Here is a 27,387-nt window from a genome sequence, read left to right as displayed (position 1 = left end):
TAATGAAGTTAGAGGATTCTTTTATCTATTCAGTATAAAACTTATTTTTTTAATATTATGCCCCTTTGGAAGAAAAGAAGTGACATCTTTCATGTGGACAGGGAGGTGTGAGGAGCTGCATTCCTTCTGGCTCTGGTTTGTGTCTCCTGCTCTGAAGGAATGGCATGTGGAGCAGTGGGCATGAAGCAGGGGCCCGGGAGGGACTGCCTAATCACCAGTGTGCTGTGTGGCCTCAGGCAATCTTGCTTTCAGCATCTCCAGCTGTTAAACAGGGCAATGATGGTGCATGTTACATAGAAATACATTTATTTTGTTGTCTTTATAGACTTGGCTTGCATGAAAGATGAGATAATTCCGTATTCATTACAGGATTTGGATGGTATGCAGTAAGCAATACAGGGAGGAGAAGAGGATTGAGGAATACTGAACTCTGAGGGAAAAAAAACAAGCGTTGAATAGCTTTTCATTTGGTGATGGCCTTCATGCTGAGAGCTAAGTTACGAAAAGTTTTGAAGGAAGAGGGTAAAGAAAATACATGTATGTAAGCACTGCGGGTGGCAGGAGCACAGCTGGATGGGCAGTGCTTTCTGGCAGCCTTCTGAATGCTTAATTGATAGCCTAAATCAGCTTTTGTCATATATTTATTTACTACCAATACATCTAGTTTTACCACTTAAAATTATGCTCTAAAGCACAGATTACTAACCAAGCTTCTGCTGAACAATTACAGGCTTATAACATAACTGAAGGAATAGCAGAGCACTCCTCTGTCTTTGGAGCAGTTTAAGATGATACATCTTCCATCCATCCATCATCACTTACCCCCTGAAGAACATCTCCCACAGTTCAGCCAGCAAGGTGGAATATCTTCACAGTCCTTAGTGTCACAGCGTTAACTTAGCTTCTCCTCCCTCGTTGTTGTCTTTGGTTAAAGGAGGTGACCCTGCATGGAAACAGCTAAAGAGCACTTACTTAACCATAGCAGTGAGTTGGCTCGGCCGTGGGAGCGACAGCCTCCTCCTGGGATGGTGGTGATCAGCTGGTGGCATCCTGAGTCACTCAGTGTATTGCAAAACGTACGTGTACAAACCTTCCTATGAAGAGCATAAGGACAGCCACGCTGGGTCAGGCCCGAGGTTTATCTGGCCTTATATCCTGTCTCTGAATATGAGTAAGTGCTGTGCTGTTACATTTTTTTTCTGTCACACAGAGCACTGATGCCTAGGCTAGGGTATAAGACAAGGCCAGAATGCTGTGACACTTCCTCTGCCTCCAGTGGTTTGTGGCTTGAAGATTTCCTGAGCAAGAGGTTATGCCTTTAATAGCTCTCCACGGATTTTTCTTCTGTGAACTTCTCTAGTCCTTTCTTGAACCCACATAGATTTGTAATATCCACAGTATCCGGTGGCAGAGAGTTAAGTGATTTAACTACACATTTTAAGACAAGCATCTTCATGTTGTTTGAGCTTGCTTTTTGCTTTATGAAGTAGTTTTTTCTTTTTACTTTCAAGAAATGGCCACTATTGCTGTACTGCTTCTGATTTTGCTGGAGCTCTTATGACTCCTGAGCTGTCTTTTTCAGGCTGATGAGTGTTAGTGCATTTCTCTAAGAAGATTTTCCTACCATTTTTTACCCTTGTCATGTATCTCTGTGTCTTTATCAGCAGTTTTAGGATGGTGTCAAGGAGGAACACCAAACACATGCATAACACTTCAAACGTGGGCCTCTCATGGATTGATGGAGTGGCACTATGATATATCTGTCTGTTCTTTTTTTCCAATTTCAAGTAATTGCTGATGTTTTACTTGCTTTTTAACCAGGCCTGAGTATGAAGTAATAAAACACTTGAGTTGTTATTTAGATGGTTTAATGACAAAATCTCGCTTGTGAGCGATAGTAGTTAGTTCAGAACTCATTATAAATGCCATAATGTAAACAGTACTAGCACTAATGGATACTGAGATTATTAATTGAAGGCTGTCTCTCTACCAGAACGGTAACAAGAGGATGTTGTCATATGTTCCTAAATCTTTTAATGGCAAGAAAGTGAAACAAAATCCTAGAGAATAAAAAGTTTTTAAAAATAAAAAATCCTGCAAATGAGATATGTAAATGCCTTGTTGATGCTTCTTAGAAGTGATTTGACTGGACAAACTTTGGCAGAAGAGATCATTAGGGCTCCTTACTTTGTTTGAGAAGTACAAGATTCCTGCAAAATGCATGGGAGAGATCCTTCTTTTTCCTGTGAAATAGGAAGAGCCTATTCCTTGAAATATTATTGTACTTTGTGAGAAACTTAGATGGTTACTGCACTTTATGGGGTTTCTTCCTTGCCCTCTTTGACTGAATGCAGTAAAACTGGAAAGTACAGAAGATACAGAAACTATTTCTGAGCTGCGAAGGAAATAGCATCACATGCAAATCGGGGTGAACTGCGGGCTTCTTGGGAACGCTTGATTCCTGTACTCACAGGAGCTCACGCATGAGACAGCTTCATGGATGTGTGTTTTGTTATTTAAAGAAGCATGTTTGGTTTGGCTATTCTTCCCCCATTACTAAAATGCAGGGGTTTTTTGGTAACTGATTTTTACAGTTCTGATACTATGAATGATTGAGTTTAAATTCTCATAAATGTATCTTTAAGGCTTTTAAGAACTTTCGTGACTCTCATCTTTGCATTTTTCTGAATACTTTCCATATTTGAAAGGTAGAAGAGGGCTTTAACAAGTGTATTGAACTTGTCTGCTGTATAAATCTGATGTTTGCTATGCATTCTCCCTAAGTAGTGAGAAGTAGCTCAGTAGTGAGCCAGCTCCTCATTTGATTGAGTGCAAGAAACTTCTTCAGGCCAAATTCCATGGAGACATTCAGCGCCATTTCAATTCACTGGTCAGTTTGGTGTCTCAGCTCTGTCCTCTCTGTCTGGAAGTGCATATCTGAGTGTGTAAACAAATGCTGCTTACATCCATGTGTGTTTTTGCAAAAAATAAATGTGTGCTGTTCTCTGCAGTACTCAAGTTCATGTGGCTGTGATATTAGTTGTCTGATCAAAGGAATCTCATCAAGCCTTGTATTCCTCAGCTCCGAGAGCTCAAAAGAATTTCATGCAGAAAGTGTTTCATTTCCTTTAAAGCGAAGTGGTAGTATTTTTTCTTTAATGAGCTAAATATACACATTTTAATTTTTTCCCCTCTCCTCCTCCTCTTCTTTCAAAACGTTTTACTTTGTTGCCCAAGTGCAGAAGACTTTGCCAGGAAGAAGGGTGAGCAAAGCTTCTGTTTCCCATGACCCTCGGCTCTCATGTTGTTCCAAGAGCTCGCTGCTCTCAAATGCCTTGATAAGTGCTTTCATGCCTCCAGCCCTCCCCCGCCGGCCCCGGCCCATGCCGCTGATCTTCCTTCCAGCAGCTGTCTTTACAGAATTGGAGGAACCTACCCAGTGCAAGAATCGTGGCACATATGAGCCCTTAAAGATATACTGGAGAAATTTTTGCTGCTAAAAATCTGTACATTGATGGAGTGATTGCTGCAGTGATTTATTCTTGGTTTGCCTGGAAGCAGTTTGTTTACAGCTCCATGCTCGTACTAGATCTCCACAACTCTATTTTTATTTTTTCCCTGAATGCACATTTAGTAGGGAAGATTCATCCATGCAAAATGAGATGCAAATGGTAGAACTAAGCTTGCCTGCGTACTAAGAATTGTGGCTCCTTCTGAATGCGTTACAATAGCTTTAATTATATTATGAAACTGTATTATCATATACTGCTTTGTTTTTTGCTGTCTATAAATAGGCATTTTTTAGATTTTTTCTGGATTCATTATTAGATCAAGAACAGAGAAAACTCTATATTTTAAAATACTACTGAAATCAGACCCTAAAAGTATATGGGCCCATATCTTACACTGTGCTAGGGATCTGGGAATTCCCATGTTTTCTCTGGCAGCTCTGGGGTTGCTAGACAGGAAGTCACTTTCTGCTGTTTCAACCTCTGGCAGCATCTGGTCCTAGTTTCTGTGCTTTTTTTTTTTTTTTTTTCTTTTTTGTGATAGTTCTCCGCCTGCTTTCATTCTCTGGGATGTGCCAGGAGTGAGAAATGACAGCAGCAAGCCCGATAAAAACCATGCTTCGAAGAAAGAGATTGGGGGAAACAAAAGACTGGGCCGCTGCTCCAGCTCACTGGGAAAGGCTGACACTGCTCTGGGAAATAAACAAACATCTGTGGGGTGGAGGAAGAATGTGGAAGATCATAAAAGAGCGTGTAAAATCCCCAGAAGGAGCAAGAGAAAGTATGTTGAGGGTCAAAGCAGAGTTGCAGGGAAGAGAGTTTAAGAACCTGGGTAGAAAACTATGCAGAAGTTCATGTAAAATGATGAGGAAGAAAATATGAAAAAATAACAACAACAAAATTGCAGGGCAAAAAAGTTAACATCTTTGAGCCTTTTCCAGCCTTCTAGGTTTTCGGTATAATCTTATGTTGGCTGCTGCTTCACGTTGCTTGTCATTCAAGTAATTGTTGAAACAAAATGGCAATTAATTGTATTTGAAAAAAAGGAGAAAAATAAGATGTACACAGTACATGAGCAGCCCTGAGTTGCATTAAGTTAACTAATCTGCTGTTGTGCAAAGCTCTTACCCAGTATTAGCATCAGTATCTTTTTGTACCGTAAGAACTGGTTTATGAACAGAGGATCTGCTCATAATGTGAATAGGGGTTTGTGATGTGGGTCAGCAGCATCTTGGGGTCACCACAGCCAGGCTCTTTTAGCCTACGTAGTGAGAGGCTGTCAAACTGCAGCTGTCTGGAAGGCATAGCAACATGTAGGGAAAGGCAGCATGAAGTGTCCATAAGCTTTCTACTGAAGCGAGCAATGTGAATGTTAGATAAACCTGTAAACATAAGGAGGGTCAGAAGCAATTATTTACTATGTGCTGTAAGCAGATACAGCGTCTTTTCAGGAATGTTTCATGTCATGCTTTCCTGAGTGGTTAAATAGTTAGATTCGGGAGTTGAGATCTTCTGATACAGAGCAATGGAAAATAGCTCTATCAGTAGGTGCAAGGGAAATACTGAATAAGTGCCAACTTTCTGTAATTTTAGAATGGAAAGAAGCAGGGGGGTGTACTTATATTCAGGAAAAGCTTTGTGTACATGAATACACAGTACCAAAAAAATAATAATTATTGTTCTCTCTCATATATGGCTCTGCAAATGCTGGAATCCATCCTGTGGCTCTTGGATGAGAAGTTCATTGAGTGAAAATGGGTGTGTTTGCAAAACTGGCATTGTATGGAAATGTTTTGTTTGAGTATAATTTAGAAAAATAAAATATTACACTAGCAATATTACTAGTTTGTACCCTACAGCCAATCTCTATAATTCAAGAAGTAAAACGAAGCCAAATGCATTCTGAAACTTCTGGTCATATTTGTGGAAAATATGCAGAAAATTACTATTGGTAGTGAAGGACAATTTTGCTTCCTGCTTTGAACCTTATGATTAGTCACTTGTAAAGGTTTTATTGTTGCATTAACTCTGTGGATTTGGTTGTAGGCTTGGAAGGCTCAGAGCCCGGTAATTCCCTGTGTAGTCAGTTTGTTTGCTAATCAAATACTGCAGTGTTGTTGAACATTCAGTCATATGAACAAAAGTACTGGGAGAGAGGGGATTTTGTAGAAGTGAAGTAACAAGAATTAAAATGCAAGGAGGTGGGAATATTGAAACAAAACAGTTACACCACTTAATATAGCGAAACTGTCAAGATTTGTCTAAGCCTAAACTTCAGCGAAGAAGATTTGCAGAAGGTACTGAATGGCGTCCTGTGGATCAGAGCTCATGGTACATGTTCACTAAAGGCAAAAGATTTTAGTCGTGTTTTCTTTTTTTCATGTTTTTAACTGTGGAAAGTCAAAAGAGTTAGTCATGTAGACTTCATGGCTTTTACTTACCAAATTAAAATTCTTTCTGCTCTTCTACTTAGGTGGATAGGGTTGGGTTTCCACATTTACAGACAAAGAGAACTGAGGTGAGAAGAGTAGAAAGAGGGATGGAACATGACCAGTTTTGTCTTTTAACACTATAAAATTATTTGGTTGAAAAGTTATACTGCTCGGGCACTTTAGTGTGTTTTTATTGAGAGTCTATTTCAGTAAAGTGTAAATGTGGCCAAAAAAATATTCTGCCTCATTAAACATCAGCGTTCTGTTCTTGGGGTGTCTTCATGAATGTGTTGGATTTAGCACTTCATCAGAAGAGAAATGTTAAGAGTATTCCAAGTGCTTTGGAAGCCTCTAACATGAGCAAGCTGGGTTTTAAAGAAGTTGTAGTAAATAGCTGTAAATGGTGTTGGAGATACAGACTTTTCGATAGCTCTTGCATCACAGTGTTAAGAAAGTAGGGATTTTGCTGCATTTGATCAAGGGGATTTCTCAGCGTTCAATAGAATGAGAAAGTAAATTGTGCACTTTTCTCATGGAAATATACATGAATAAGAAGATGACATTGAAAAATTTTGAACTGCTGTAGTGCTTTATTTAACCCCAGGGGAATGCAGCAATGCACAGATTATGTGCTGACATAGTCTGATGATGTCTTTTCCCTGAAGGTGATGAGAAAGAAAGCAGCTTCCCTGAAGTTAAAGAGCAAAACATTGAGCCGAAGGTGGAAAAGCAACATGGGATTGTTGGGCTGGAGGGCTGTTTATTTTAGTTGCATTGACTTGTTTCCCGAATAGTAAGTTGGCAAATAAGCTAAAAACCAATGAAGACGGCAAATAGAGGGGATAAAGAGTTCATTGACAGCAACAACAAAACTCTGTGTCAGTGCAGAGCAATGGCCCTTGTGCTACAAAACCTTTGGCTCTGGACACTGGGCTCTGTATCCCATTGTGGTCTTTTCTTGTGGCTTCTTTAGAAAGCATTATGGACAGTGGCCAGCGTGATCTGCATGTGCCCTGCAGAGAGGCTCTCTGCTGTGCCAGCCTGCCCTGGCTTTGGCTGAATTAAATGCTTCTGCAGAAATTTGGAAAAAATGCAGTTCCTCATAAGAGGATTGTTGTTTGTGGTGTGGTTTTATTTTTTTTTTTTCCTATGACAGTCAGGAAAGTTCGCTCTGAAAATTAATTTGACTCAGCTATGAAGAATAACAAATGTATTTGTGTGCATGGAAGTGTAAATAAATTCATCAAATTCACTTCTCAGAATCAAAGAGCCCCAGGCAATACCCCAATGTGCTGGGAAAGACTCCAGTGATGGAAGTCACTTAAAACCAAAGGTGGCAGAAGCTATTTCAGCTGGTTTTATGGATTTATGTTTGTATTTTAAAGGAATGTTAGCATGCTTTTTAATTTGCTTTTTAACTGTAGGTGATGTGGGTATGTCCTGGTGTTACAGTGCGGATGTTTTATTAAGCTGGGATTACCTGTTCTGGCAACAAAACCCAGAATTCTTTTAACGTGTACAGTTGAGTGAATTAATTGCACTTTGGAGATATGTGACAATGTCCTTGTGGTCAGCACTGCCTCTTTGGATGAATTTACAGCTCCTTAACAAGTCCTCTTGTTTGGGCTGACCTGCTGTCACATGCATGAAATCGGAAAGTTTTCTGTATGTGATAGTTACCTTGGCAGTTGGTTTTCATTATTTTTTTTCATTTTAAACCAATAGAGAACTATGAAGAGCAGAAAGAGGTTAAAAAAAAAATGCATTTTAATGCTGTTTTCTGAATTAAGATCAACAGCTGTGAAGCTGGAATTTCTAATGAGAAAGCCCTCAAGGCGGGAAAGAATGTGAAATATAATGGTGATAGACACAAACTTGTATGATCACTGCTTTTAACTGCTTAATCATTCATACTGCCTAAATATAACGGTGCTGCCAGCTGCTGTGTTTGCAGTCTGTGATGTGGAAGAAGTTGTCCCACTGTGACTTGTTCTAGTTACAATCAAATTGACTGTAGCAAACACAGAAGCTGTTGAAGTTCAGCGCTTCTCAGTGGGGTGTTCTTGTTCCTCCAGCTTATTTCTGGCTGTTGATACAGCTTGCCTGCTTGAAGTTCTGTCTTGTATGAAGTAACAAAACCAAGGCAATTCCCAGTTCATCTGCACAATAAAGAAGCATATCATGAAGTATTTAAGGATACATGTATCTCACAACTATTTTCTTGGATAAATAACGTTTAAAAAATTTGTATTTGTAATACTGCCCCCCCCCCTTCTTTTTCTCTTACTTGCATAAATGATTAAATGTTTCCTTGCTTGTGTCTTTTCATGCAGTAAGAATGCTGCAAATCATGCTCATTGCTGCTGGTTCACATTAACAACGTCTCTATTATAAATCTCCTTTTTCAAGTGTTTAGATAACTTAGCCAGAATAACTGTTTCTAGGATGAGAATTGCTTATGGAATAAATCAAGAAAATGAATATATATGTTAAGCAATTAAAAAACAAAAAGTGAATCATTCATTTTCAGTTTCTGAGAAGGAGTAAAAGTCAATGACCTCCATAAATGGTTCTCTATATCTTAGCATGCCATTTTATGAAGTACTCTGGCAATATCATTCAGTTTCTGCAGCTTCTTTCACATATTGCAGTTGTTCCGTGCTCTGTTCTGTTTGAGTAACTCAGGTTCTATTGAACCTGTAGGTCAGTGCATGCCAAATGGGAGAGCTCATAAAGAGCGGCCACCCAGTGCTTCTTCAGTCCTACCTAACAGAGGAAACAAACATCCTAGAGGCTTGAAACACTGAAGCTAGCTCTGCTCGATCTCCATTCCAGTCTTCAGCTGCCCCAAAATGCAGCTGACTGCTGACTTGCCCTCGATGCCCCGCTGCTCAGCCATGGCCCCTTCCCTTCTGCTGCCTTGGGAGCCCTACAGCAATAACTGGCTTTGTGTCGGGTCACCAGAGCTACTGCTGTTACTATTTTAGCCGATGTCTGCTCTTTGAAGTCCAACTTGCTGCATTCCTGCCTGTGCTCGAGAGTTCATTTAGGCATCTTTAATCTTCTTGCTAGGTTTCAGCTGCTATTTTTCTTTATTAACCTGGTGAGAGGTACTGAGTTTTTCCAGGATGACTGACATCAGTCAGGAGGAATGACGTTTTTTGGAATTTCATTTCTGAAGGAAATCATCTTTGTAAGTAAACAAGTGAAGAGACTTTGCCCTTTGATGTGTGTGCTCAGAAGAGTTTGTTGTAGGCTGTTACTTGGGCAGGGACATGGGCTCTTTGCAAGCCCACCAAACCTCTGCTCTTGGAGCTTTTTGGTCTCCTGTGTGGATGGCATGAGCTTGCTACTGTTCTTCCAGCTGACAGACTGGCAAAGCCAACCAACCTTCACCCCAACCAAAAAAAATCTGTGTGCTTACCAACTTAACTTGTAGAAATCTTTTCAAGTTTCGTTATCTGTGGAGCTTAATCTTTGTTGTGAAAGGCTGTGCCAAAACTCACACGCTCAGTCTTTCATCTTTCAGGTAATGGTATCCATCATTTCATCACTTTGTTGCAGTATATTGCCCCTTTTTCCTCAAGGCTTTGGGCAGTTTAATATTTTAACAAATCTAGGATAAGAAAGTTGAAGAATTATAGCATGCAAGTAACTCTATCTTAGTTTTATCTTACTATTCCCAGCATCTCAAGTTTTAACTGAAGCCTAAAATAAATTATTAATAACAGTTGTTATTTAGATGATAGATTATCTAAAACCTAAAATATTACAGCTCAAATTAGATCCTCCTATTTTGGCAATTTGAAAAAAAGTAAATCTTAAATAAACCTGACTTCTAGTATAATGCATTTTTTTTCCCATCTTCTTTTTGTTACATATGTATTAAGATAGATCAAGAATATGCAAGTGTCAAATTCAGGAAGAAGTGGTTTCCAGTAGAGAAATGTGTTTCCTGCTTTCTCTGTGACATTCCTGAATAACTGATGGTGTCTACTATTCTTTTATTAGTGTCATGGTACTGATATTTTGTATTCTATATATCTGTATTTAACAGTGCTATTGTATTACCTTCTTGTGGTTAAGCTGTAATTATCCTTTCACTGTTTCCAGCCACATTCTGTTGTGTGCCTTTGAGTACTTTTCAGTACTACCTCTGAGCAAACTCCACAAACTCCCCTGGCTGGTTGGCTGACTTGATTCAGCTCTGCCTAAAGAGTCAGCTTCACCTCAGTTACCTTCTCCCCTAAATGTATCAGGGCGCAAATGGCTGCTCTGGACTACATACACCACTGCTCACCTGATCGTAATCCTTCTGTGTGACTGGGGAGCACAGGGCACATGAGGTGGGTGAATACTGCTGGAAAAGGAATGTGAAGGGTAGCTGAACGTGCCAGTTAGCAGCTCACTCCTGTGGTAACCAGGGGATATTGGAGTGTATTCTCATTCTTTCCCTGGCACCCAGGGAGTATGCACTGAGTGCCTGTAGAAGAGCAAGGGCAACAACACTTACGTTATCATGGAGACTTTTGAGTGACAGTCCTCCCTTGATAATAGACTTGTATTGTCAGTTACTGCCAGTCAATAAAGCTGATGAGGCTTTTGTAGTAACTTGGAAGATCAGCAGACTTTGCTCTGAAGAGTTTTCTATCCTTGACTAAGTGAAAAATTCTAGTTCATGTGTACTCCACAAAAAGGGGAAGATGGCTGTTAGGATCTGCTTACTAGAAGATGAGAAAGAGTGACTCTTGCAATGCTACATGGCTTGCAGATCATAAAAAGCCAATTCGTATAGTGTGGTGACTGATGTTTCTACATCTGCAAGGAGTAGAATGTATTGAGATTTCTCAATGACATTAAGACTCTGGGATGTATGGCTATAAATGACATCCTGTAAAGCTGGACAAGGTCTGTGCACTATCTCTTTTCGTTTTTTTCATGGTATTATTTGCCTCTCTTGGACTGAAGAGGCAACATCTCTTAAATCGGGTTTAATTCAATTTTGAATTCTTGGATCTGTGACAGACGACCTGCTTATTTCCCAGCTTGTCCTTTTGCTGGGACCAGATGAACAGGTAATAGGTCAAAATGATGATGTGTCTAAGAAAGAAGCTGATAAATAGAAATGTAGTTGCACTGTTTGGTCCAGTTTTGGTAGCTTATCTGCTGTGTTGAGCTTTGAGTGCTTACAGAACCAATTCTACTGCTGCCTCTCGGAGGTAAATCAGTAATTTTCCATAGAATAATGTTTAATATTTTCAGGTAAAATGTACAGAATCTCTAAAAGACGTGTCATAAGAAACCTCTGACCTTGGAACTTCATTTAGTCTTTACAATGCAGCTCTACCCTTAATACAATATCTTCAGAGATTTCCAAGCTATTAGAATAGGTCTCCTTTGGAGTCAGAAATCTCCAGCTAGTATCATTTTGGGTGATTTGAGCAAATTATCTAATGAGCCATGTGATTTTTATTACATTTTTCTTAGCCAGCGTTTTAAAGTTGGATTAAACATGTTTTCTTCAGGTTCAAAACACAGAATAACATTAACAGTCTGATTTACTGACACAGTGAAAGATCAGCAGCTGTGCATGACTAATCTCATGTATAAAATGGAGACTCCACCTCGTTTATTTTTACTATTTGTTTTCCTTTCCCTTGACATTTGTTCCAGTGAGCATTGTACATGGAGAAGAGTGATAGGGGAGAGTCCTTACTCCCTTGTTTCCTTTCTGTGAACATTTAGTAGATTGTCCAGAGGAAATAAATCTGCATTCATATTAGTGATACTTAATTTTTATATTTTCATAGAATATCTTGAGTTGAAGGGACCCATAGAGATCATTGAGTCCAATTGCTGTCTCCACACAGGATCACCCAAAAATCAAACCATATTTCTGATAGCATTGTCCATCCTGGTAGCGCTGACAGTAGACCACCTTTTTTGTTCATCCACCTTAGGACTATATTATTCCTTCCAGCACCAATTGCTGTGCAGCAGATTTAAAGAATTATTTAGGACTCAGTGAAGTGACTTGGTGGGAGAGCCAGGATTACCACTATGGTCCTTTAAACTCAGAGCAACATGTTGCATACCGACTAAAGTTTAGGTCTAACGGCTGTAGAATAGTTAGTTATTTAGATATTAGAGATACTGTTTTTGCATAAAACACAGAGTGCTTAAGCTTACAGAAAGATTTATTTTGTTTTCTTCCATAGTAACTGTGGGAAACACTTCGTGTTTAGCTTTTAAATTCTTAATGCAATGAATAATAAAATTTTCATGTACAGTAGGAAACGTTCAGTAAGGATGCAGTAATTTAATTCCGCATGGCTTTTAATGGAAAACGTGGTATATTTTGTGAAGATGTCAGGAAACTATAGGTGAATTTGCATGATAACTAATTCTGTTACCAGTATCGGTATGTGAAGGACAGTGTCTCTCATGAATAAAAACAGGATTTATAGAGAAAATGATGGAATGCAGGTTTAAGGAAGCTTTATCAAGCCAACATGTTTTTATCTAAAGAAAATACAAAAACTCTTTCTTTTGTTCCATGCCTATAAATGATTAAATCTTCAAAATGCAGTTGCAATATACATATATATGTAAAGGAAATATGTATTAAATTTACTGTGCTTTGACTTTCAAATATTCTAAATAATTATGAAGCAATTCTTACTGTTACAGTTCGCAACTTTCTTTTAAAGGATGGATATTTTCTACATTTTTTGAAAGAAACAATCAACTAGGACAGATATTTAAAAACTTCTGTGGTAATCTTATGTTCAATTATTTCTAATCTTTTAGCAATTTTAAGTATTCAGGCAGGTACCAGATGTAGGTTGAAGGAGAGGGAGCACCTGTCCTTATTAGGCGTGAGAATTCTTTCCTTTGTTCTGTTCTGTTTATCAGTAAGACACAGAATTTGTTTACCCATTTCTATACATCCTAGCTATTTATCTGGTATAACCATACATGGGCTGACGCACTCTGTAGAATCATAGAATCACCAAGGTTGGAAAAGACCTCAAAGATCATCCAGTCCAACTGTCCACCCATCACCAGTATTTCTCACTAAACCACATCCCTTAGTACCACATCTACACATTTCTTGAACGCCTCCAGGGACAGTGACTCAACCACCTCTCTGGGCAGCCCATTCCAGTGCCTAACCACTCTTTCAGAGAACAAATTTTTCCTAACATCTAACCTGAACTTCCTCTGGTGCAACTTGAGGCCGTTCCCTCTAGTCCTGTCGCTAGTTATGTGGGAGGAAAGGCCGACCCCCACCTCACCACAACCTCCTTTGAGGTCATTGTAGAGCTACAAGGTCTCCCCTGGGCCTCCTTCTCTCCAGACTGAACAATTCCAGTTCCCTCAGCTGCTTCCCATAAGACTTGTGCTCCAGACCCCTCACAGCTATGTTGCCCTTTTCTGGACGCACTCCAGGGCCTCAATGTCTTTCTTGTAGTGAGGAGCCCAAAACTGAACAAAGTACTTGAGGTGCGGCCCCACCAGTGCTGAGTACAGGAGGACCATCACGTCCCTGCTCCTGTTGGCTGCTCTATTTCTGATTCAAGCCAGGATGCCATTGGCCTTCTTGGATGCCTGGGCACATTGCTGGCCCACGGTTAGCCAAGTGTCACTGAGCAAATACAGGGGCAGAGCAAAATCCTGATGGGAACTGTGACCTTTGATAATGGTTACTTTCAATTATAGAAGAATCTTTGCTGTTGTCTTATTGCACGGATTCTGATTTGAAAGGATTTAGAAAGGTTTTCATCTCTTATTTTGTTTAGGATAGTGGCACAGTTTTTATTGTTGGAGATATTTAAATCTGAGCTGTGTGTGTGTATGTCTTGATTTCAGACATTAGGCCAATATCTACATTTATACACTAGAGTGTATTCATGCAAGAATAAAATATAGCTTGCAGTTTTGCTTCAGCTTTAAGGGTATTGTGTTAAGGTTGGCAGGGACCTCTGGGTCCATCTGGCCCCAAGCCCTGCTCCAGCAGGGACGCTCAGAGCAGGGTGCCCATAACCACACTCAGGCAGCTTTGGAAGATTTCCTAGGAGGGATACACAGTGCTTTTGGAACAGAGTTGTGACTTGTCTTTAGTTCATATCTTAACCTCACCGTGTCTTTTGATTAGATTTAGTGGATATCAGACTCTTAACTGTAAATTTTTCTAGCTTCCAAACTGATACCATATATATGACCTCAAGGATGTGGATAATTTTTGCTGCTTTTCTGGTCTCATCTAGGCTGATAACATTTTCAAATCTTGGCTGAGTTTCTTCTTTACCACATTCATTTCTGCATTTGCCATTAGTATGCCTAATGAGGGAAAGAACAAGTGTATGTGGTTGCAGTGATATTCTGTTCATGAACGTTATTTCTTAGAATGTATAGAGTTCTAATGAATTTTTATGCTATAAGCTTTGAATTATTTTGGTATTTCATTGAATCTTAAGATCCACTCTGTGTAATACAGTGAGAACAGTGCTGAAAGACCATGGACCCTCTACATAAATAGCAAGCACTTTTTTTTCCCTTTTGATTTTTTCACAAAACCTTTTGTGTAGAATTATACAATGTTGGTGTATTAGAATAGTGAGAATGTAATTTTTTTTGTAATGTCATGCGTAAAAGAAATTTTTTTTGTTTCAATCTTTGAACTAATCTTGCAGTATTTTAAACAGTGGTAGTCTATTTACATCTGTGATATACCACTAGACACTGATTTTTTTTATAGTGTTTTTCAGGAATTACAACAGTTCTTCATTTATCAACAAAATATATGTGTACAGAATGTGGTATCTAGCATGTTTCTGGAATATATCAAGTAGTTTGGTTTTAAATGGTGGTATGAATTTTTAAATGAAGTTGCTGTGCAAAAAAGTGTTACTAGAAAGGAAAGTTTGTAAACAAGATAAATGAAGCATCGCTCCAGTGAAGCTGTGGTGTAGTAATACTGATTTTCTTTTTTCTTTTTCTTTCTCTTGAATTTTAGATTTATCCATGGCAGTGCAAAAATTTTCACAATCCTTACAAGATTTCCAGTTTGAGTGTATTGGAGATGCTGAAACTGATGATGAAATTAATATTGGTAAGTATCTCCTGCAATACTTTATAAATTCTTATATGTTTATTATACTGTTGTTACAATGAGACAATTTACTATTTAATGGTGCACATAACAAAAAATTGAAATGTCTCAATAAGGAAAGATTGTAAAAGTAATTGCCAAAGAAAAAAACCACCTATGTCTTTGTGATGTAGCTCAGTTCTTTGTAGTTTGAGGAACTCAGCGTAAGTTTGTCGACTGAGACAGCTGTGAATCTTCTAAATCCTGCTGCTGTTTTTAATTTGCAGTTTTCTTTGGGATACTAAAAGGTATGCAAGTTTCCCATGAGCTAACCTGGGTCTGCAAGAAACACTTAAGTACCCAGTAAGACAGAGGAAGTGTTTAAGGATCTAAAAACAGGAATATATTCTTTACAACTTGTGCATTCCTAAGTATATAGTTGTCTGAGTTTTTGCCAGTAAAATTTACTAGCTGCTTAATGTTCTGTCTCTGCACACCCAGAACTTCTGCACTCACAAAACTGAACAGCTCAGCCTGCCTTGAAAATAAGTCTCTTTAATATCTTCAAAATATTCTTTCTTCAGTAGACAGAAGACCTAGTCCTGGAAACATATCTGGCATTCAGAAGTCCCACTGCTCTTTATTCCAGAGCACTGCTGTAGTTACAGCGATGCTTTTGGTCAGCTGGAGTGCTTCTGTTGGTGAGAAACCTGGATACTGATCCATCTTCAGAATGCATAGGTTCCATATTGTGAGTCTTAGATACCTTGTTCCTCCCATGTCTCTCAAAACAAATGGGAGCTAGTTGTTAAACAGCTGCTTCTAAAAATAAGTAATTTGGCAGTACAATAGGGAATGAAGGATTTTTAAATTAAAAAGAATCTACATCACGTAGAGGGGAAAAAAAAAGTATTTGCTTGCTTATTGATGAGGTTACATTTTGAAAATTTAAAAATTGTTTTGTATTTACATTAAATATTTACTTTGTGATTTCATTCAAACTGATTTCTAAAATATTGGTACCTAATACTGTAGTACACACTCGGAAATTGATAGGGAAGTGTGAAAAGGGTGGAATTTAGTAATTTAGTGTGAATTTTATTCCTCTGTTGATTTTTAAAACATTCAGAAAAGTAGAAGAACATTTTTGTCCAGGGCTGTGAAGCACTGTATTCTAATTTACTAAATACAGTACTTCATCCTCTGATTTCTTTTTTTTCTGATTTGTTAAATACACATATACTAAAAGGACTCATATGTATGCACTTTTTTTGGCATTCTGTGTATTATTTCTTGGCTGCTAAAGTTAGCGTGTGCATATTTTATACATTTAAACTAAATCTACAGTATCTCAAAGTTGTAGGCCTTAGGTTTGGTCCATTTTTTTTTTTAAGACATAAATTTTGCATTTAAAATGAGGTGACTGTGGACAAGGAGGACTTTCGTTTTACTTGCAGCCTAAATGTAGAAAAGACATTTTATTGTTTAGACATTAAACAGGCATTTAAAACTATTTAGAAAAAAACAGTTCATGAAGCTTGACAGCTGATTTATTTCACTTGGAGCTTCAAAGAAGGGATTTCTAGCTTCTAAGGCAACCATTGCCTGATGGATTGTCGTGTGCATCAAAGAAGCTTATAAGAGTGAAAGGTAAACTGACAGGAATCAAATACAAGTCTAACAGAACGTTACTGATACTGTGTGCTTTTATAGAATAACTCAATTTTTGATCTCCCTAGAGCAGTGAGCTAGAATTTGTTCATATCTTTAGAGTGTCCCAGTGAGCTCGATGTTTTTTTTATCATCAAAGACAGCTTTGTGTAGAAGAATCCTGCTCTCTGTGACTCCTTCTGCCTCCGCCTCCTTTAAGAAAATCTATGACTGTGAATGCGGCTGGGAGGTTTTACTTCAGTTTCCAGTGATACTCGAACTTGATGAGTTTTGTAGAAAAATACCATCTTTGTGGGGACTACATTCTGCAGATTTTAAAACACATTTCTATTTCAAGCATCGTAGTAGAAATGCATGCTAATATTACCTCCCAAATAAAGTTTCTTCTGACAGAATGTCTCAGTTTTTTTTAAGTTTCTACTTTTTTCAAATATGGAGTATAAGGGATTTTTTTAAAAAACTATAATAAATATTGGAACTGAGTTGATGGCTCTGTGAACTTTTTTTTTTTAAAAATGAAACTGGAGTTGAAGGTCCCTGGTTGATAGCTTAAGTGCACTTAATGTAGGCAGAATATCTTCCCCTGTTTTGAAACTGACATGGCAGCATGTGATCCACAGTGTTACAAAGGTCATATAGTTGATTAATGGAACATGAATATTAGCTTCAATGACGTGTGATTCAGCCAAGCACTATTTTTTCTGTGTGATTGAAATTTGTGCAGAAAGTGGTATCTGAGAACTAAAATCATTAATCATTAACACTATGAAGAAGGCTTGATACAGTTCGATCTTAAGCAGGAGAGGTTTTCATCTAACTAATTGCGCATTCCTCAGTATTAAATAATGAATGGCAGTGTAAAGTCTTGCCTCTTAAAGATGTATGGTAGTGTACAGTGTTTCTGCCTGATGTGCAATTAGAGAATACAACGAGAGTTTTGTGCAAAAAAATGTGTTTTGTTTACAAGCTTCTATACTTTTAGGTAACCTAGACTCAGATAAGTGCAAAAACTGTGTTTTTAATGGACAGGTGTCTTTTTTTGGTCATTTTACAATGTGCAGACATAAATAATGCAAGAACAAGGTTCTCCCAGCTCCTCCTTTCCTAATAGTATCCAGCTTATATCACCTAATTTCCTCTGCAGGAATCTCTCTGTTCTTGTCATCCTTTCTTCTGTTTGTTATCTGTATTGAAGCTAATACAGACAAAAATAATTAACAGTTGAGTAGAATTCTGTCATTGATCTGTCTTGTTTCTTTAACAAGTTCTTGTCTATTTTGTATTGAGATTTATCATAAATTAGTAGGATTTAATATCAGCAGTGTAAGACTGTGTTCTTTGGAATTAAAGGAAACCAAGACAAATAAATACATTATGTTTATTTATATGTTTAGGCCCTTCACTGACACTTCAGGGTAAAGCCAAACTTCATCCATGACACTGGATGCCATTTTACTTTAGTATCTGTTTTATGTTAGTGTGTGCTATTTAGGAAAAAGCACTGAAAGATGTGTGCTGTGTGCCTAGTGATTTTGATATATATATTTTTTTACCCGAAGACAAAAATATTTTCACAGGTTTATATTATGAAAAGTGTTTCAGGTAGCATCAGCTGCTCAGCTGATCCTGTCTTAGCTGATGCTAATAGCTGATGCTATCCTATCCTTAAGATAGGATGGTGATGGTCTGTAAAATGTATTTAATTAAGGAACAAGGAATAGGTCAGAAGTTCTGAAATTTGCTCTCTTTTGTTGCGGGAACAAAAACATACTGGAGAGGAAAAACTTTTTAAAAATAATAAAAAGAAAATAAAAGAAAGAAGGAAAGTTTTAACAACAGGTATTTGTTAGACCCCCATGCTTTGGTCTTAAGACTCTCTTGTTTTGAGTTGAGCAACCATGCCACAAGCTCAGTCTTCATTTTGCTTTTACTGGGCAATCATAGAATCAGCTAGGTTGGAAAAGACCTACAAGATCATCCAGTCCAACCATCCACCTACCACCAATAACCCCACTAAACCATGTCTCTCAACGCTAATTCAACACAGAGCTTGTCAGCAGACAAGCATCCAATCATTCGAAGCAGCAAATAGATTTGCATTCAATAATTTGTGTCTAAAAGTAACAACAAAAAAAAAAAAGTTCAGGATGTTTCCCTCCTCCCATCTCTTAAAGCAATGTAAAAGGTTACTGACATTTAGACAAGCCAAACTGAATTTTTAATGGTACAAAGTGTGCATACAGTTAAAACAGAAGAAAAGGAGAATCTGTAGGAACTTTAGGCCAACCTAAAGTGTGTGAAAGCAAACCCTGACAAACCAATCTGTGGACATTGCAATCTTCTCATTATGATATGCTCTCTTTTGGAACTGCTTAGAGCTCATCAGGGCATTCAGAAAGCTGACTGAAAGCTCTCCAGGTAGCCATAATTTTAAGCCACTGTATTTCTATTGTATGTGGCATGCAGTGGCCTCTTGAATTAGTCTGTTTCAAAATTAATTTTTAAACTCAGTGAAGTCATCTGCTGTCTGAATCACTCTGAATATCACTGGAGGTTAACTTGGAAGTTCAGAAAAGTTCTTAATAGACTTTATAATAGTCTTCCCATATTTCACTGAATTGACATCTGTAACCACATTTTTGAATGACATTACCAAACATCAAATAAGTCTAAAATGAATTCCAGTGTCTCTAGTATACTGCTGCCTTACCCACACCAAGGAAAGAGGTAGATTTTGCCACCGCCTTGAAGGTGGAGTTTCTGGGGGTGGATTTCATTACCATAGACATCATCTCAATAATGTTCTTACTGCTTGAATTTGTTGACCTTGTGGAGCGTTAGAGACTTGCATATTTACTAAAGGCATTTTTTAGATGGGTGTGGGAAGGGGTTGAGTCCTAAATTAGCATAGAAAACTATTTGCGAGTCAGTGTATTTGCATGGAGTGAATGTGTGCTGTTTTTCCACAATTACCTGCCAAGATTTGACAGCTTTTTTTTTTCCTCTGGTTGGAAGAATGACTTTTGAGATTAACTTTTTAAGTGATCTTTAAAAGCAACTATGTGCCAGATGTGAATCAGAGGACAAAATTGCCTTACTACTTCTAGTGGACTATTTTTATCTGCAAATGTTAAATAGTAACTAATTATGGGAGGTACTTGGCAAAATCAGGTTGTGATGGGCCTGAAGTATTTGTTTAAAATCTGTTTCTACCATTATTATTATTACCCTTTTTTTAATCCCTGTTGCCTGTTTAAACAAACGCCACCTGCTTTCAGAACACTCTTGTTTACTGACTCCAAGGAATGATCTTATGCTAGGGTTGGGATCCCATAGGGTCTTCAAAACAGCAACTGCACCAGGAAGAAAAGGTTGGTTTTCTGTGGGTCTTACGCACAGTTCTTGCCCTTGCTTGTGAAAAGTACAATGTATAAGGCAAAGGAGTAGAGAAAGTAATGTTGGCCTTTATCTCTGCAGGAGAAAAAGGTAAAATAAGATCAACAACATGGACCTTGTTTTTTCTTCTTTTCCAGAATACATATCAGTGTGTTGCTTCATTCTCTCTTAAGATATTTATTCAAATGAGAAATTTTAGACTGAGGTGGCTGATGCAGATAGCACCCTTCCTATCTGTCCTACTTTTCTTCTGTGGCAGGAGGAGCTGGATTTGAAGTATGGGATCTCCTGAGCCATTGCAGTTTACATCCTGATGTGTTAAGCAAGTCTGAATTTTTTTACTGTATTGGATTGCAAACTGTGGTGTCTCAGACTGTCCCTTGCCATTGAGCAGATGCTATTTACAGGGGTTGAGGCTGGTGATGAATAGCAGTAGCTTTGGTTGTCCTGGTGCATTCTGCTAGGAAGTTTAAATGAGACATTAAACCAGAACAACTGAGTAGACAAGTAGAAAAGTGTATGCCACTTGCTGGTCAAGATGGGGCATGTTTTGTCCCTAGTTATTAGGTTAAACTTCTGTTCTCCTGTAAATGCTTTCCAGTTTATCATCCTCATTCCATGACTTCACCGCACCTCTGTCTCCCTCCTTCCTCTCTTTGCTATGTTAGTGTCCAGCTCTGCAGTTATTTCTAGACTTGGACATCCCAGTAGAAGTTTCATGTAGTGAGTCTAAGTGCTTCTGTGGAGATAGTTAGTCTGAGGGCTAGAGAATTCCATTACAGAGATGGTTTGAAAATAACTGGCATGTACTGTTGCTGCTCATAATACACTTTTAATAAAAAGGTATAACAGTTGAGAGTTGTCGAGTTATTGTGTCTTTTAAACAACAGGCACTCATTTTAAAAAAATGTAGTGGTTTGATCACCCGGGCTGAGAGATACTCACCTGCAGGCTTGAACAAGCAAGGTGAAGGAATTTTACTTTCTGAAATAAGAATCCTTAGCAGAATTTGGAATTTTAAGAACAGGAAATCCTTGATCACTTTGTAGGCCTGAATTCAACAAAGCAATTATGGCAAACCTAACATTTGTTTCAGTATTTGTTGATAATTTTTATAATTTAAGTGCACTGAATTTTACAAATAGAAAGAAATGTAGTAATGATTCTCAGCTGCATTCTGAATATATTGCTTTTCTTATTACTTCCCCTTAATTAATTCAGCATCCACATAGAGCCACATGCAAATAAGTTTTATACAGCTGGAAAGATTGAAATACCATATTTTTCCCCCCTCATTTGAAGTATGGATGTATGTCTGAAAAATCAATGGCTAGGAAGACAGAAATGTAATTATAATTACTTGTAATTCTCTTGTTTATGGAATGCTAGGATTGAGAATAACTTCCATAGCTTAATATGTTCTGTGTTGCTCCATTTGGTTTTTCCACATTGCCATATTATTTAGCTGTTTACAAAACTTGAGAAAAAGTAGCAATTTTATTCTTAATATTATGGGTTTGTATTCATAGTCAATTTATATCACGATTCTTTATTGTGAGAACTTGCAGAGGGGAACCCAAAGTAAAGCAGGAGGAGATTGAAGGAATTGCTAATTTAACCGGAACCTACCTTTTGATCTTAGGTATTCCTCAATATTCTGTGGTTTTAAACTTGTGCTTCTTCTAACATATCCTGGGTATTAGTCAGCTCTGGAAAAGTCTAATCTGCGCAAGTCAAAGGTTAATGGCTAATTTAGTTAAGTTAAAGATTAATTCAGGCACAGTGGACTTCTGCAGTGTAGGAAATTACGTCATCTAGGTAGCAGTGACAGGACAAGAGGTGATGGCCTTCAGTTATACTCGGGGGGAAGGGTTCAGATGGGGTATTAGGAAAAATTTCTTCTCAGAAAGAGTGGTGATGCTTTGGGACAGGCTGCCCAGAGAGGCGGTGGAGTCACTGTCTCTGGAGGGTTAAGAACTGTAGAAATGTGGCACTGAATGACATGGTTAACGGACGCAGTCTCTTCCAATCTTTATGATTTTATGATTATTTTCATTGGGGCCAATTCAGTCTCCAAAACCTCAGCTTGTGGAAGCACACTGAGCTCACTTCATTCTGCTGGACCAGAGTTTACACATGAAATACTGTTCCATGCCCCACTGAACTGTGCAGCAAAGCACCTCAGGGCTGCCGTGTGTGTGCCTCCATCAGGTGGAAATAGGCTTCTCTTTGGCAGATGTAATCATTTTAAACCCTAATTCTGGCATAGAGGTGCAGTCTTGCTTAACGACCACTTAATCTAAAGTGGTTACCTCTTAATTCCCTGAGAACACAATGAAAAAAGTTTTGCTGTTTACAGTCAGAGTCTGTCAATACCTTGTCAAGTTGGTGGCTGATACCAGAAACCTCCACTTCCTCCAGCATAGAAGGAAGGGAAAAGATGAGAAAAGTGATACACCAATGTGTGAAATAGTTTTGATAGTTTATTGTGTGAGCAAGTGACGTGTGGGATTATCCATTCAGTCCCATGTTCCTAACGAACTAGAATAAATTGCTTAGATGATGTATAATGTTTCTGCTGCCACTTAATGACACCATGGTTTGGGAGAGATGCTGTAAGCTAACCATCTAGATACAGCTTTTTATACCAAAGCCCTGCCAGAGCTGTAGGTGCCAACTCTACTGCTTTGTTGGGGGTGAACCAACACATACTTGTTCTTTTATTCTCTGTCCAGCCCTCTTGGTCTACAAACTTACGGGCCATAGAAAGTGTTTCAGATTGTGTTTGTAAGCTTCACCACGGAGAATTCCATTTGAGGGACAAAGCCTGTCTACATGCAATGAAAGCAAAATTTGAATAGCTGGTACACAGAGTCTAGTCTGTCAAGTGTAAGGCTGAGCTACTGATCTTTGGTATTAATTCACACTTCAGAAAACAAATCTTTAAATTGAATTACATATTTTCCAAATATTTACTATTTTCATAGAACGCTAATATGGAGTAGAAATATTACAGGTGCTTTTTAAATAAAGTGTTATAAGTGTAGTGGTAGTGCTTGAGTAATAATTCCCTTCCCTTTCTTTTCCTTTCCTCATACCGTGGTCTGGACTGTCATTATAAACATCAACAATCTTTCAGGGCTCTAGGAAATGTTTTGACTTTATTGATCCATTTAGAGATTTCTACTTGTTTTTGCTTTTTAAGGTTTAACGTGAGTAGTGGGACATGTCAGGTTACTGTTATTAAGTCAAATAATTGGTTGATTTATTTAAATTGTGTAACATTGCATGTCTTAAGATTGTCTCTCTAAGTACTGTCTTTGAAAAGTGCAGACGTGGAAGTTCTAGATAACCTGACATTCTTGTGTACTTAACTAGTACTTAACTAGTAAATAAACATATGTGCACTTTTTTGTTGAATATTGTTGAAAAGAAGTAGAGTGGAAAGTGTGAATGTCTTCGCTGAAAGTATTGTTTTCAGTTTTATCAAAAACGTATTTTTTTTGTTTACATATTTGTGACACAGTAGCTACCTTTTATAGCAAAAAACTTTCAAGTATGAAATTTATGGCTGGCTTGAGATACGTAACACTACCAAAGGTTGGTTTCAGTAAAATTCTACATTGAGGAAAAGGATTTTTACTTTTAATAAAGGCCCTACATTTTATGCTTTACATATGTTTAGAAAAAATAAATCATTACATACCTTGATATATTTATTCATTAAATTTTGCAAGATGAAAATACTCATGAGTTAAAATTCCAGTTGCCTAGTACAGTATGCACGTTACACTGCGCTTTCAAACGCATCTTGAAGAGTTTTGGGCTTCGGTGAGGCTCAGGTCTTGATTCATTCCTTGATTTGGTTTGATTTAGATGTACATGTCCACCATGCTCAGTCAGGAGCTTCCATGTGCACTTGCTAGCTTTCTCTGCTGTTTTTTTTTCAATTTCTAGTGTGACCCGAACCCAGAAGAATGCTTGACCTGGTAGCCAGCCAGCAGCAGAAAGGCTTTTAAACATCTACGTGGAGAATGCTCTCTTAAAAAGTTATAGGGATTCAATGCCATAAACCCATGGAGGTCAAGCAGTGGGAATGTTACTAGATCTGTGAAAGTTCAGTTTCTGTTTTTGTCTTCATGGGGAATGTGGAGCGCCTCTGTCCAGTGTGCTCCGAATTCTGATGCAGAACAAAATACCTGCACATCTACTTGAGACAACAGTGCTTTAACTCAAATTAAATAGAGAAAATCATGTATATATTTTTTTGTTTATTTACATTTGGTTATACAGATTTTGGTAGCTGTGCTTTGGTGAGGTTCTGTGCTTGCTAGTGTGTAGTGAAAGAGGTTGTCTTCTTGAAAGGACAGCATGTAGTCCCTGAAGCATAACTTCAAGCATAGGTCTTCTTTCTGCGCTCATTTTTGTAATATTTTGCTGAAGTTTAATGAAGCATAATTCATCTCTCTGTGTATCTCTTTCCATTCTTTCTTTTATTTTCCGGTATATAATGGTTTTGTTTGGCAAATTCAGAGTTGTTTTGAAAGGTAGCGCACTTATTTTCAAGAACTGAGAAAAATTTGACAAAATACCTTTCCCCACAATTCTGAGTGGAAATGGCCACAGGAAAAAAGATTACCACTTCAACTTGTGCTCTCTGGGAGGACTGAACTCTCAAAGCAATTGCTGCTATTTATTTTTCTTATGGGCATTTCTGTATTAAGTCACAATAAGCCGTCCTTGAAATTGGGTGGAATCTTTTATTTTTTGTTAATCACAGTGAAAAATTCCAAGTCTGTGTTAGTTAGAAATTACTTCAAAATCTGAATGATGAAAATAAAAATAATGATATTAATTGATTAAAAAAATCTTCGGGTTAAACTTTCACAAGTTTGCTTATCATATTAAATATTAAGTGGAGAGTGAGAACGTTCGTTTATTAAGTCTGAAGTTGTGTCACACTGTCCATTCTTCATAGGTCTTAATTCTGCTGGGAGGAGTACAGAGCAGGTCAAGTTGCCCATAACTTTGTGCCTGTTCCCATGATGGAATTCTTGAAACATCAGAATTTCCTGTCAGCTCGAGAGTGTCTGTTAGTATTTCCATGTTGTTTTAAAACCCGTACACTTGAATCTTTGCTTCAGCCCATATCTTTGACTATGAGAAGTACATTTCTTTGTGTTATGGGAAGACACGGATAGCATTGTTTCTGTTCCTTTGGAGGCTGTGGTAAATGTAAACACCGACTGGAGGAATGCATGAGGTCCTTATTACAGATCCATTAGATCTGATTCCCAGTTTAGAGCAGTAGGAGAAACCAAATGGTGGATAAGGAAGCTGTTCCAATATTGCTTTTCCAAACTTGAGCAATACTGAAACCCCATGAAGAGATGAGCCATTATTTTGCTGTTCAACTTTCTTTTTTTTCCCTGTCCCCTTCTCAGTGGAAACTTCTGATGTAACTTTTGACACCACTTCAGCTAAAAGCTAAAACTTATTGGACATGCTGTTAGGTTACAAACTGAAATTAACATAAATACATAAGCAATATTACCTTAAGCCAAAAGAAAAGAAAGCAATTACTCTGTTTCTTCAGATATCTGGGGAATGAAACCCAGAAAACAAATTAATAAGAAAAACAACAATTTCAAATCCCTCCATCTTGCCCCTCCATCCCCTTCGTCTTCTCATCTCTTTTCCCAGTAAATGTTATTTATGGTACAGATCTTAGACTTCTGAAGTTTCTCCAAAAAATATTGCTACTTTGAAAGTCAGGGAAGTGTATACCTGGGGTACAAAAGTGGCAGAAGAAACAGTAGCAGTCATTGCACAAAGGATTCTTTATTCAGTGAGTTTGCAAACTAAGGTGCTGATCCTGCAGCGTGTTCCCTTTAGGCTAAACTGCATTTGTAATTCTGTTTAAAACTGTAGGTAACTGTAAGCTTTCAATGTTTTATAGGCTTTATTCAGAAGAAAAGAAAGTGTGAAAAAGAATTCTTAACCAATCAGTCCAGGTTATGATGGTGCTAAAGGAAATCTCTGCCCTCTAAGATAGAGGTCTATTTAAATGCATAATCAACCTATTGGAAAATAAATTGAATTTTGGGCTTTGGGGTCTGTACTTCAGGACAGCCCTCCTTTGGATTTGCCACAGTGGTGACATTTTGAGACATGCAGTTTTGTTTCCTTCGGAGAGATGCTACATATCCCATGTGGCTTTAATGACAGCCACAGTTCCTGTTGTGTATAAAGTACTGAGAAAGCAAGTTATTGAGTCTTTATTCCGGATACTTGTGGTGGCTTCTCAGTATTAATCTGAAATCTGTGATTTTTGGTTTTTTTTTTGTGTCTGCTCAGGAAACCATCTGTTGCTTCCCTTATCCTACATTCCCCCTCCCCCTCCCCCACGCTTTTTCAGTATGGCTTAAAGCCACAGAAAGAAACATGGAAATTTTATTTGATGTTGTGGCTTTTGAAAAACTGCTTGAAATAGCATTTGTGTCTGCAAATAAGACTTGTCATTAAAAGCTGTGGAAATACTTCTGTGAGACATTAACTATTTAAGAATACATCTAGTTGCATTTCAGAAGTGGAAAAGAAAGTCTTATCTCCCAGCCCTCCCACCTACTCTTACGTTCGTTCTGATTTGTCACTGAAGTCTAGTAAACCAGTGTTAATCCTTAGGAAATTTCCTTATGGGTCTAATGTCCATTTTGTTTTCTGATGTGGTAATATATTACTGGGAAAAACTCCCTTGGAGGCATTAGTTGGTGCTCATACTCAGCAGGAGTTCAGAGCCTGCTCTGTGTCTGTGCTAGAGGTGACCAGTCTTTGGGGGGCATGCACTTAGCTGGTCCTCCTGCCAGCAGGGCTGGGTGCAGGGAGCTGGCATTGCCCCAGTTGGTTCATGAAGATGTAAATCTCTGCCAGCCTTGCACATTTTTTGCACATTTACTGAACTAGATTCTCTCGATAAGTAAAACATACAGCACAATGTATTTCTGTCTGTATGTTTTCTCTATCCTGGCATTCACAAACCTGAAGATAATGGTAATAGATGCTTGAAATACTATAAAATCTTGTTTAGTGTGTTGTTTAGAGTATTTGAATATTGTCTACTCATTATTTAAGATAGCCTGTATAACAACCATAAGTTAAACCAACTGTCCATTTCACAAAAAAGAGTATTTATTTTAATTCTGTCTTCCACAGTAACTTTCCATTCTATCTCGGGTTGAACATTACCTTTCAAACTTGACTTTATATCTTTGAGTTCACTTTGAGT

The 27,387-nt window shown here is 38.0% G+C and overlaps 1 protein-coding gene and 1 long non-coding RNA gene across 3 annotated transcripts in view; one reads left to right on the top strand and one right to left on the bottom strand.

The window, feature by feature from the left end:
• The window catches only part of ARHGAP42 (Rho GTPase activating protein 42), a 165,600-nt gene that overhangs the window by 23,281 nt on the left and 114,932 nt on the right, over positions 1 to 27,387 (top strand). For both annotated transcript variants that reach the window (XM_021381312.1, XM_021381309.1), the window contains exon 2: positions 14,961 to 15,056. In XM_021381312.1, coding sequence (XP_021236987.1) covers positions 14,961 to 15,056 — 96 coding nt within the window. The remainder of the gene's footprint in view (positions 1 to 14,960; positions 15,057 to 27,387) is intronic.
• On the bottom strand, positions 6,594 to 22,220 carry LOC110390123. Its single transcript, XR_002433578.1, has 3 exons — positions 21,732 to 22,220; positions 9,366 to 9,557; positions 6,594 to 8,100 (listed from the first exon to the last, which is right to left on the bottom strand). It is a non-coding gene; the product is annotated as an uncharacterized LOC110390123 (long non-coding RNA).

The sequence above is a fragment of the Numida meleagris genome, chromosome 1, assembly GCF_002078875.1.
Source record: "Numida meleagris isolate 19003 breed g44 Domestic line chromosome 1, NumMel1.0, whole genome shotgun sequence".
NCBI classification, from domain to species: Eukaryota; Metazoa; Chordata; class Aves; order Galliformes; family Numididae; genus Numida; species Numida meleagris.
This window is presented reverse-complemented; position numbering and strand designations above follow the sequence as displayed.